At 32.0% G+C, this 11,410-nt stretch overlaps 1 protein-coding gene across 2 annotated transcripts; it reads right to left on the bottom strand.

Annotated features, from left to right (window-relative positions):
• Positions 1-207: 207 nt before the first annotated feature.
• Positions 208-5,366, bottom strand: Polr2G (DNA-directed RNA polymerase II subunit Rpb7). Of its 2 annotated transcripts, XM_072521041.1 has the most exons (8): positions 5,236-5,366; positions 5,068-5,177; positions 4,632-4,980; positions 4,520-4,562; positions 2,385-2,448; positions 2,111-2,250; positions 396-455; positions 208-322 (listed from the first exon to the last, which is right to left on the bottom strand). In XM_072521041.1, the coding sequence occupies exons 1-7, from the start codon at positions 5,245-5,247 to the stop codon at positions 409-411; spliced, it is 765 nt and encodes a 254-aa protein (XP_072377142.1). In that variant the 5' UTR covers positions 5,248-5,366; the 3' UTR covers positions 208-322; positions 396-408. The 2 variants fall into 2 exon arrangements, with proteins under 2 accessions (XP_072377142.1, XP_072377143.1); XM_072521042.1 differs by lacking the exons at positions 208-322; positions 396-455; positions 2,111-2,250; positions 2,385-2,448 and having other exon boundaries at positions 4,434-4,562.
• Between the last annotated feature and the right edge of the window lie 6,044 nt (positions 5,367-11,410).

Below are 11,410 nucleotides of genomic sequence, written 5' to 3'. Positions count from 1 at the left end.
TATGTTCGCAATTCTCCACCCATTCACACGTCTTTGGTATGTGATATTATAATTGGTTGCCTATGTTGTTGGCTCCTCACTCTCTTACCTCATCTAAGGTTCCTCAACTGTATTTTTAATGTGAATTAGTGGTGAGCTCCAGATCACCATATCCATATATTATTTAGACAAATAAATCTTTTGCTAAACGAGTAATAATAGAGTTGGTTTGAATAAATTGTATGTAATAAAAGTTATAAAATTATAAATACATTTTAAAAATATTTTACTTAATTACTTGTTAATCCCAAATAAGTATATCTTGTAAAGTTCCAATGACAAACTGAAAAATAATAAAGACAATGTAAATTAGCTTTATAAACAACAAAAAAAAACCAAAATGAAGAGTTACTTACTATTCCTGATGCACTAAGCCCGTGCTCTCTGTCCTTGACCAGAAACAAGCGTCCTTTCTCCTGTAGACATGAAATTGAAGCATAAGAACCAAGCAAAAGTATGAAATAACAAAGTGTAACATATACCAGCTATCATCAAAATGTTTGAAAAATGGCCTAAAGGATAAAAATATAGTATGTAGACTAATTCACCGCGTTAAATAGATTACTCTATGAGTGGCGTTTCATGAAGGCATCTGAAACTTAAATATTGTCTACATTGAAATTTGAATTTATTTTGAAAAATGAAAAGAGGTAGACGTTTTTTTAAAAAATACGTTTATATAATTAATTTTCAAATAACAAATATAAGAATTGTTTGTATATAACTATATTCTGGTTTTTAAGGGTAAACACTCAACCAATAGGGATCTGTGGAGTGAGTAACACCAAGCCGCAAACACCTACCTCTTCTCGTAATGCTCGTCCATTAAAGTATCCGATAAACCAAAGTATTTTAAATAGTCTGCTATTTAGACTTTATATACTGTTATCGTTTCGATTTGGCGCACGATATTCCCGAATTGAGCGTAGATTATTATATTATTTCCTCCCTATATGTTAAAATGGAATTCCGGCATCGTTTTATGAATCGAAAGTTAAGAAATTGTAATATTTTTTCACAGCTCATTTTAAGAAAAGCATAGATTTTGCCTATTTTAGTTAATACAGATTTGACAGTTGTACGGAGGATATTTTTTGGGCTTTATCCCTCTTAATAGGTTTTCGTCCACTCTGTTTTGTATATGGAGGTTTAAATCCATTTATTAGTTTTTTCTCGCGCACAATACGTTTAACTGTTGCCACTGATACTCCTCTTAAAAAAGAACAACGATTAACAGCTTCTGTTGAAGGTAATGTCTTTTTAGTCAATCATATACCTTCCACATAATTTGTTTTTCCTCTTATAAGACGTGGATGTAGGGTACTTATTCCCATTTTTATTCTAGGAATGAACGCAAACCGTCTTACTTTAAACTAAATTTTGTCTTACTTCACAATAACAAACTAATTAACAAAATGAGTACGAAAACTATTAAGACAAAGATATCGAACAAAAATTATTTAACAGCCGATACTATAACAACACTGATTGCAAAAACTGTTTAGCATGTTTTAAATGTTTTTGCCGATTGATCATTTACCGGCTATGTAATTCCCACTAAAATATTAAATAATACAGTTTATTTAATTTTCAAACGTCAACAAAAATGTAATATGATGACAAGGTATTCACATGTCGCCGTCGAAGCACATATTTCCTTGTCGATAACAGTTTTTAGATAAAATGTCTGGATGTACGAAATTAATTCAGATAAAAGAATTAATTATAGGAAGTCACGTACCCATAATAATAAGTCAATACTTGCATAATTACGAAATTCACAGAACGATAAAGGCACCTACAGAGATATCATGATGAAATTAATTTCGAATAAAATAATTAAATTACATAGAAATAATAAAATAACGACGCCGCTGGAATTATGTAATTTCCCAACAGTGGATAGTAAAATCAGTTTTTACCAATGAATCACTATCTCCAATAAATTATCAGAGTTATTCAAAATTTTCACCCATTTTAATTGTACAATAAAAAATAGAAAAGTCAATAAGTTATTAATGCTTCTAATCTTTTATATAAGACAAACTGATTAAATAATTCAGGCACTTACTCATTTGTCTCATATGTAAGATTATCCTGGCAGTAAGTCCAAGGTATTCATCTTTATTCTTGGCTATTGAGAATATATGATTTTCCATTTCTTCACTATTTCTCGGCGGATTCATACCAGACTCACGAATTTCTCGTTCACTAGAATTATTATTTTAAGATATAGCAAGAATTTTAATAGATAATGTATGTCTTCAATATAATCTTTGCAATACACTCTATCACATAGTATTATAAATAAATAGTAAGTTTAATAAAACATTTAAAATACTTACATTTTTGCAACTATTCTTCTTCGAAAAATAAATGACTTCCAAGAATGATGTTCTGCCATTTTTGCTAGTTAATAATAATTAAACACTATTAAAAAATAATTTATTATCTTCAGTCAAAACTTGTAGTTAAATTTTTTTTTCTTCTGTAGTTTGTTTCTATTTGTAGATAAACTCACAGATATTTGATTTGGATAAATTTAACACATAAGTAACATTTGACAAAGACAGCTCCTCTCGGAACACTCAAATGTCATTTATCGCCTTCTATTAGTTTGTCAAAAGGTCAAATGACTCAGTAAATCTTTAAAGCGGAACATTGGACATGGCAAGGAAGACGTGTCTATGGTTTTAACATTTTACTGTAATGTTAATTGCCAATGTTCCTACTTTTCCACCATTTTATAGATCTGTGGTCATTAAAATTTTATATGATGTTGGTTGCATATGCTTTTAGTTACTCAAAAATATTTCTGCGTTGAATTAATGGTTAGCTCCAGATCAGTATATCAACAACCAGTATTATGTAGATAAACCAATCTTTTGCTAAGCCAACAGTGAAAAGAAAGTTTTACCAGAAACTGAACAACAGCAGAAAATAATTCAAACTGAGAACAAGGATTCATAAAGATAAAAAGGGTAATATATTGACATAACAATAAGAAATACTAGGAAGATAGATAGAACATTTTAAAGAAAAGCTTGGGGAAATAAGTGGCAGGCGAACCCTGATATACCATTAGACCAAGCAGATAACAGAGAAAAGACTCCTCATTAGAACAGCAGTACACAAATTAAAGAACAATAAAGCACCTGAATCGGATCAAAGACCATCTGAGCTACTGAAGGAAGAATGAGTCGCTTACTAAAAACAATACATGAACTGATAACAAAGATATGGCTGAATAAGTATTTACCAGCATAGTGGAGTAGCGATATTATTGTACCATAAAATTGCATTATATACAAAAGGAGACACTGTTAAATGCTGCATACAAAACAACATCCAAATTCATTTATGGTGACTTAGACCCAACACTGAAAAATAGTTGGCAAATACCAATGTGGCTTTTGCAGACAGAAGTCAACAATATACCAGATATTTGTTCTATGACAGACCCTCAAAAAAACAACTGACTATAACATCAACACACATCATCTCTTCATAGACTTCGAAAGTGCATATGACAATATAAACTGAGAATTCTTAATACAAACAATGAATTTGAATAGAAGAATTTGATATACCAACACATTTTATAGTATTAATAAAAGAAACTTGAGAATAATAAGAGAAGCAACAGTCAATATTCGAGGAACAATAATTAATAAAAGTGTGCAAATACTAGAGTTTGCAGATGATGTTGACATAATTGTAAGATCAAGAAGAGAAATGATAGAGGCATTCAATTATATAGAAAGAGCTGAACAAAATAGTAGAGTTAAAATCAATCAGGCCAAAACGATATATATATGCATGCAAGTAAAAACGCCAATAGGCGTAAATATGGCAGCTACAAAATTTAAGAATAGGAGAGAAAACATAATGTCAAAAGAAAAACGAAATGCCAAATATAAAACCTTTATAAGATTGGTACTCATAAAGGTTCAGAAAGCTGGACACTCTCTAAAAGTGAAGGAAGATTATTAGTCACCTTTGAAAGAAAAAGCTTATGAAATATATACAAAGGACAAAAGAAAATGGAATTTGACGAAGAAGATTACTTTAAACTATATAAAATATACTAGGATCCAGGTATCTTAACATTTATTAAAATAGGATGGCCGCGTTGGATGGGACATGTGGAAAGATTGGAAGAAGGTGAAATAAACAAAATAAGCAAACAAGTATGTGTAGGAAAAATAATAAGAAGACAGAAGTTGAGATACATAAAACAAATAGAAAATGATATAACAACCTTAAAAATAAAGAATTGGAAAAAAAAGCATGAAACAGATCAGAATGGCGAAGAATCCTGGAACAGGCTTAGACCAAAAAGTTGCTGAGCTAGTGATGATGATCTTTTGCTAAACGGGTAATAATAGAGCCTCTTTGAATAAATGTTTGATTGATTTTATATATTAAAAATTATATACTTAACTTATAAATACATTTTAAAAATATTCAACTTAATTACTTATCAATCCCAAATAATCATCCATTAAGGTTCCAATTGCAAACTGAAAAATAATAAAACCAATGTAACTAATCTTTACACATAATATATAAAAAAATAAGGAGTTACTTACTATTCCCGAGGCATCTACTCTCGTACCCACTATTTTCAATCTGATTTCTCCTTCTGCTCGTATCACAACATCTTCGTCTTTGGTCTTGTAGCATTGTGGATTAACATTAGGACAAAACTCCATTTCAGCGGGTATGGAATGATGAGAAATGAAGCAGGATAAAGGACCTATTTCAGCGAACATGCCAACTTTGTTCACTTGTCGAACCACCGCATCCAGGACTTCACCTTTAAACGGGCGGAACACGATGGCTTTGTATTTAACGGGGTAGACTACGAAGCCTTGTCCAGGTAGTATCAAACCGGCACCTATGCTATCTATCGTAGTCACGGCAATCACGAATCCATACCTGCAAAATAAGTAATTAGAACCTATAAATCATGCCACCAACTTAGTAAGGTATTTCGAATGAAAACAATTATAAGTACTGTCTTACTTTCCTGTGCAGGTTCCTTCAACTTCGGTATACAATTTAGTTTTGACTTTTTCTAAGAGTTGTGGTCCGAAATATTGTGGATGTAGTAGGATTTCGTGTTCTAGAGATATCTAAAAATAATAAAAAATATATAAGGAAATATTTTGTTAATATATAGTCAGTATTTACGTGGTAAAACATTATATTAATTTGTCTTTTTAAAACTTGTATATATAAACAAACGCTATTTTGTCGTTATTGTCCCCGTGTTAAGGTTAGGTGATATTTCTTCTTCTTTTTTTGTATCTTCTGGTGTTTGACATATTGCCAGAGTGCACTAGCCAGGAGAAATAATCTGCAAATGTGCAAATTATTATTGCATTTTATTGCACATTATCAACTAATTGAGCTAAGTAGGTCATAAATTTAAAACATTCCGAAATGTTTTTTCTCTATTTTAGTTTTATATTAGTTACTGAAACCGCTAAAGTAACTTGTAAATAAAACAATTAGAGGTAGAGCAATAAAAATAAAAGAGATCAATATGCGAAACAGTAGACTAGCGCGAACAGCTGTATTAATACAAAATCAACACAAAAATTATGCGTATAGTATAATGCTGATGATATTGTCATAATAAACCGCAGTGGAAGGGTATTAAGTGAAAAAGTTATAGATTTGAAACGGGAAGTTCTGCATTTGGTCTAAATATAAATGAAAGGAAAACAAAATATATGGAGTGCACAAAGTCGAATCGACATGAGAATCTGCAGGTAGACAACCATACCTACGAATAAACCTTCACCTTCCTTTACCTATAGGCTCAATAATAAATGACAGCAACAACGTCAGTCAAGAAATACAAGCACGAATTCTTAGCAGTAATAAGTGCTTCAATGCTTACAAAGGCTTAATGAAAACTAAGTTACTGAATCGTAAGTCTAAGCTTAGAATCTACAAAACAGTAATTAGACCAGTGAACATTAGACCTAGAATAAATATATGATGACTAGAAACGGATTGATCGAGAGTAGTGAATCGATGTGAAGAACCGCTATTTTATGATGCCACATGCCACCCATGACAAAGCCATCTTGTGGCGCTAGTTCCGTGACGACGCCATCTTGTGGTGCTAGTTCCGTGACGCTCGCAGCATTTTACTATAGAGAAAAAAGTAATAAAACGTCAGTATAGAAGCTTCGCTTCAAAAATGGAGGCTACTCCCTTACTAGTTTGAGAAGTTTTTCAGGTAGAAAGCATGAAAAGGCTAAAGGGCGCATTTAATAGGTACTAGGAAATGTATTTTGTTGAATAATGTAAATGATCAAAAAGATAAGGAATTTCGTCTTGTTAGAATGATATTTAAGATAGGTAGATAGTGAATTGTTCAGAAGGATCAGTTGTTATTATACTGCTAATCTTTTTTAGTTTTTAGAATCGTGATTAACTTAATAATATTCTTAATAGGCCTTTTCACCAGCCGCCATGTTTTTCGTACAGGTGATCAATGACGTTAATATAATTATTTTATACGTCATACGTCACTGGTGAGATATTTTATTAAATAAATATTTTTATTTAATAAAGTAATAACATTATTTACAAAGAAATAAAGGATTTGGAAAATTTATAAAATAATATGTACCTATTGTCTTTTAAATGAAATTTAGAACGTGAACCAGTCTTATATACTCCACAGCGACATCCTGTCGTTTTGGACATTCGTACAAATATCTACTAGACTTTCTTTGGTTTTTTTTTATCCTAATTATGTATTCACCCACACTTTAATATTATCTATATTCGCAGATATTAAACCAATTGTTTGATTTCTTTTTTTTTACATTAAATACATTACTAATTTAATGTAATATGTTTGTTTACAAAAAACTGTACGAAAAAAATAGCTGACACTATTTTGTGATGAAAAGTCTTATAGCAGAGTAATTTTGTAGACTTAATTTTTATGGATCTTCACGGTGGGATGATTGAAAAGTATTTGATCTAGAATTTCAGAATAGTATCATATTGCACGTTGAATCTGGTTGAATATGAGGTGTTTTTTCATGATTTCGGGAATGGCATGTATGTTTAAGATGACTTTTGTGATTATTTAGCAAGTTTTCACTGAGAGTCATCAATTCTTTCTTTATAGTCTGTTTCCTTAATGACATTTTTATTATTTATTTGTATAGGCGTATAATAATGAATGACTATTTATGTACTGTTTTTTACTTATTGTGTGTAGGTATTTATGAACGTCCTTAAAATTTTTACGTATCTTTCATTGTATAAATATCGTATTTTATTTTGTAATGACCACAATGCAATGAGCTGAGTAATTATAAAACAGGGTAATTATATGAAATTATTCTACGACATAATTTTAAGAAACTAACAAAAGATTCGAACAATACTAAGGTCATAAAACTGTGGAAAAATTCACATTAATGGCTACATAATAATTTTTACCGCCTGTAAGGTGTAACCTTCGTTTAGATTGTCACGTAAGCGATGTTTTGTACGATTTGATTAAAATATAAATAGCTTTATATAAATAACGAAATTTACATGCAGACATTTATGAGTAGATATCATCAAATCGTATTAATGTTTTGAAGCAAAGATTTTAAGTGCGTATATTGCTAGGTTCAGATATATTTATTCAAAACAATCTTCGTTGAATATACTTAATACAATATAAATGTTTTTTTTTCTTCGGAATGGAGGAACATCTCAGAGCGGGCTAAGACAATATACCCTATTCATTTTACAAATTCCCAATCGTCAATAGAACCACGCGTAAGCCAAACAGGGTCGTATGTATCTCATATGATTTTTAAAAATATTTACTTTTGAAACTGTTAGTGTAAGAATTTCTTGAAATTTAATCATTATATCACAATTAAACTAAACTCTAAAAATAACACGACCAGTAAATAACTTAACAATAACTATAACACAATATATTAACTTAAAAATCAACACGATACAACTTGAATTTAAAATGCTGGCAAATTGGGATCTGTAACATGAGAATCTGTCTCGCTTAAGGTAATAAATTATATTTAATAGCCTCTTGACGAATGAGACGGCGAATATCAACACGTGCTCATGTTTACTGATGGGAATTTGGTAAACGAATGAACGATAGTGATATTACAGATTTATCACATAGGGATATCAAATTTCGCATTCTGATGTGTAGCATAAATTCCATGTTTATTTTGTATTATGAAGTTTGTTTTTATAAGTCCTCTTCTATATAACTGTCCATTTGGGATGTAAGGGATGTAAGGGATGCAAGAAGACGGTAACTGCTTTGACTGCGGGGTTAGCGACATGGCAGAACGTTCGATTGCAAAAGGTTCATGAACGAGAGGGCAGACCTATAGGGTAGGGTGGGCGAAGTCAGAACGAATAATATAATGGAAGTGACGGGAAGAGGATAATAGGGAGTTAAAGTGCAGGGCAAAACGTTAACGTTAACGTATAATTTGACAGCTACTCGTGCGCAGTAGAGAAATACACACGTTTGCGTTAACGGGTTTCCGTAACCTTGCGTACATTAGAGAGTTTTTAAACCATCTACTTTTTGATGTACGTTAAACGTAAAACGTTAAACTTGTCATGCGCATTGAGTAGGAAATAAGGGATATCGTTTTTACTTAAAATCGTTTTTGAATTGCTTTCAGAAATTACGCTAACACAAATTAACGTTAATTGACATTTGACAAAGGTAACGTATAAAACGGAAGTTCGATAACCTATTTTATTTGAAGTATTTGCCATAATGAAAGAATATTAAGACGACGAAAACACAGAGAACTAATAAATCACATTTTGCTAAGAGGCTTAATTCTTCACAATATTTTTGATCCTGTAATACCTTTTGCATCAAGACCACATTTTGTGTTGGAAACATTTAAAGACAAATATGGTAAATTAAATTTTCGATTTGAGAAAAGGGATATTCCTCGACTAACTCGGTCCTTACGTATTCCAAATCATATGACATTTAGCTCATATGACTTTTTTTCGTTTTTTTACTATTTAGATATATGGCATTTGACAACATTACAAATACGTAATTCCTTAATAACGTGACCCTTATTTCTACCTAAATAAGGGAATACCTTATCCGCTAATAAAGTAATCCGTTATTTTTCTGTTAATGCGCATGAGCAGAATAACGTATAACGTTTAACGTTACTGAAATAAGGGGCTTAAAAACTCTCTATTTACGAATTCCCTTAACGTTATCCAAATGGACAGTGGAAGTGTGACGTCACAACTGTCAATTACTTTCCAAACAAAAGTTGAAATGCCCAATCTCAAGACTTTTTAAATTCTATAAAGTTAACATTTTGCTTCCTCTGCTACTTTTTTTTAAGTATAGTGTTTTTTACGATAATACCATCATAATTCAGTGTTCTATTTCTATGAAATATAGTTTAAAAATTTAAATTAAAGACATTCTAACCTTACTTTATTGATACATGCATTTTATTGCTATTTTTATAAAACAACATGCTTTATTATTTACATAACCTTGTAAAATTGTTGTAGTAACTATTAGAATACTTAGATATTGCAAAAAGCGGAAAGATTCTGTAAAAAAAATGAAAAAATAACGAAAAATACAAATTATCCACACTAAACAAGGTTTGTTTGGAAAGTGAAACTGACAGATGTCAATAAAATCTACGTCATCACTTCCACGGTCCATTGTTCCGAGTATTACCGAATGTCTGTCAAATCTCCGAAAATTAAAAACTTCTTGTTGTTTTGTGATTTTAACCAAAGATTTATCTTTTGTTTGTATTATTGCAATTTCCCAATAAATTATTACCAAACACATGTAGAAGTACAGCATCGTCCATGTCATTATCCTCGAAATCAGATTCCCCAATCATTTCAATATTAAGGATATCTTCCATTCTGCTGTAAAAGCAATCAAAATATTTCATAAAAAATCTACCTAAACCAGGAAAAAAATATAAAAGGAATCTAATCATTCAAATTTGTAAACAATCCACAACAAATCTGAGTAAAAGTAAGGTTAGAAACACACGTTAGACGTTAACGTTTTACCGTTTTATACTTCACAGTTAAAACGTATAGTGGCCGTAAACGTAATTTCTTTACGTTTACGTTAGTGTTAACGTTTACGTGTTACCTGTACCTACTTTAACTCTCTAATATGAATTCAAAGAAATTCCGGAGGCAATAACGAGAATAATAAAACGGAAAGAGATCCTAGAAAGAGAACGACAGCGGGCATAAATACTAAAGAGTATAAAAAAAAAGGAGAAGATGAGGAAGCCGCGTACGTGTTAGGTCGGTCTAAGAGCTAACGCGCACTACAGCGGCTCCGGTCCCGACAACTTGTTGGATCCTGGCCGCATCAAGTCCGACCTGCAATGCGACAAGCCGTGCGGCCAGCAACATATTGCTTCTACGTCGGCTGCACCTTCAGCCAGGCTTTCCACATTCATTTTTCTTTTCAATTACGAGAGTTATGTGCAGATATATGTATAATCGTATAATAAAACAAAAGGAAAAAAATATTGGGTAAATCCAATTTTAAATAGTCCTATACAACACAAAGCAAGAAAAACAAAATGCCAAATATATAAAACCCTAATAAGACCGGTACTCACATACGGCTCAGCAACCTGGACACTCACTAAAAGAGAGGAAACGTTGTTAGCCACCTTCGAAAGAAAAATCTTGCGACACATATATAACGGCACAAAAGAAAAAGGAATATGGCGAAGAAGATACAACTCTGAACTATACAAAATATTCCAGGATCCGGATATTATAACATTCATTAAAATAGGACGGCTGCGTTGGATAGGACATGTAGAAAGAATGGAAGAAGGCGAATTACCAAACAAAATATTTAAACAGATGCCAGTAGGAAAAAGAACAAGAGGAAGACCGAAGCTGAGATACTTAGAACAAATAGAAAATGATATAACAACCTTAAAAATTAAAAAAACTGGATAAAAAAAGCACGAAACAGATCAGAATAGAGAAGAATCCTGGAACAGGCCAAGACCCAAAAAGGGTTGCCGAGCCAGTGATGATGATGATACAACACAAAGTATACAATACACGTACCGATTACTGCCTGGCCTCATTCTGGCTGTCTGTAGTGCGCGTCGTTCCATAAAAGTACATACTAACTTTGGCCGCAACGACCGGCTGGCCGGAAGCTAGTCGTATCGACGAAATGTGGCCGGTGCGACCAACTGACTGCAACGACCACGTGCGCGTTGGCTCTTTACAAATTAAAACCTATGTAAAATTGGCCAGATCCGACCAGCCACTGTAGTGCGCGTTCGCTCTAAACAAG

The sequence above is a fragment of the Diabrotica undecimpunctata genome, chromosome 1, assembly GCF_040954645.1.
Source record: "Diabrotica undecimpunctata isolate CICGRU chromosome 1, icDiaUnde3, whole genome shotgun sequence".
NCBI lineage: Eukaryota > Metazoa > Arthropoda > Insecta > Coleoptera > Chrysomelidae > Diabrotica > Diabrotica undecimpunctata.
This window is presented reverse-complemented; position numbering and strand designations above follow the sequence as displayed.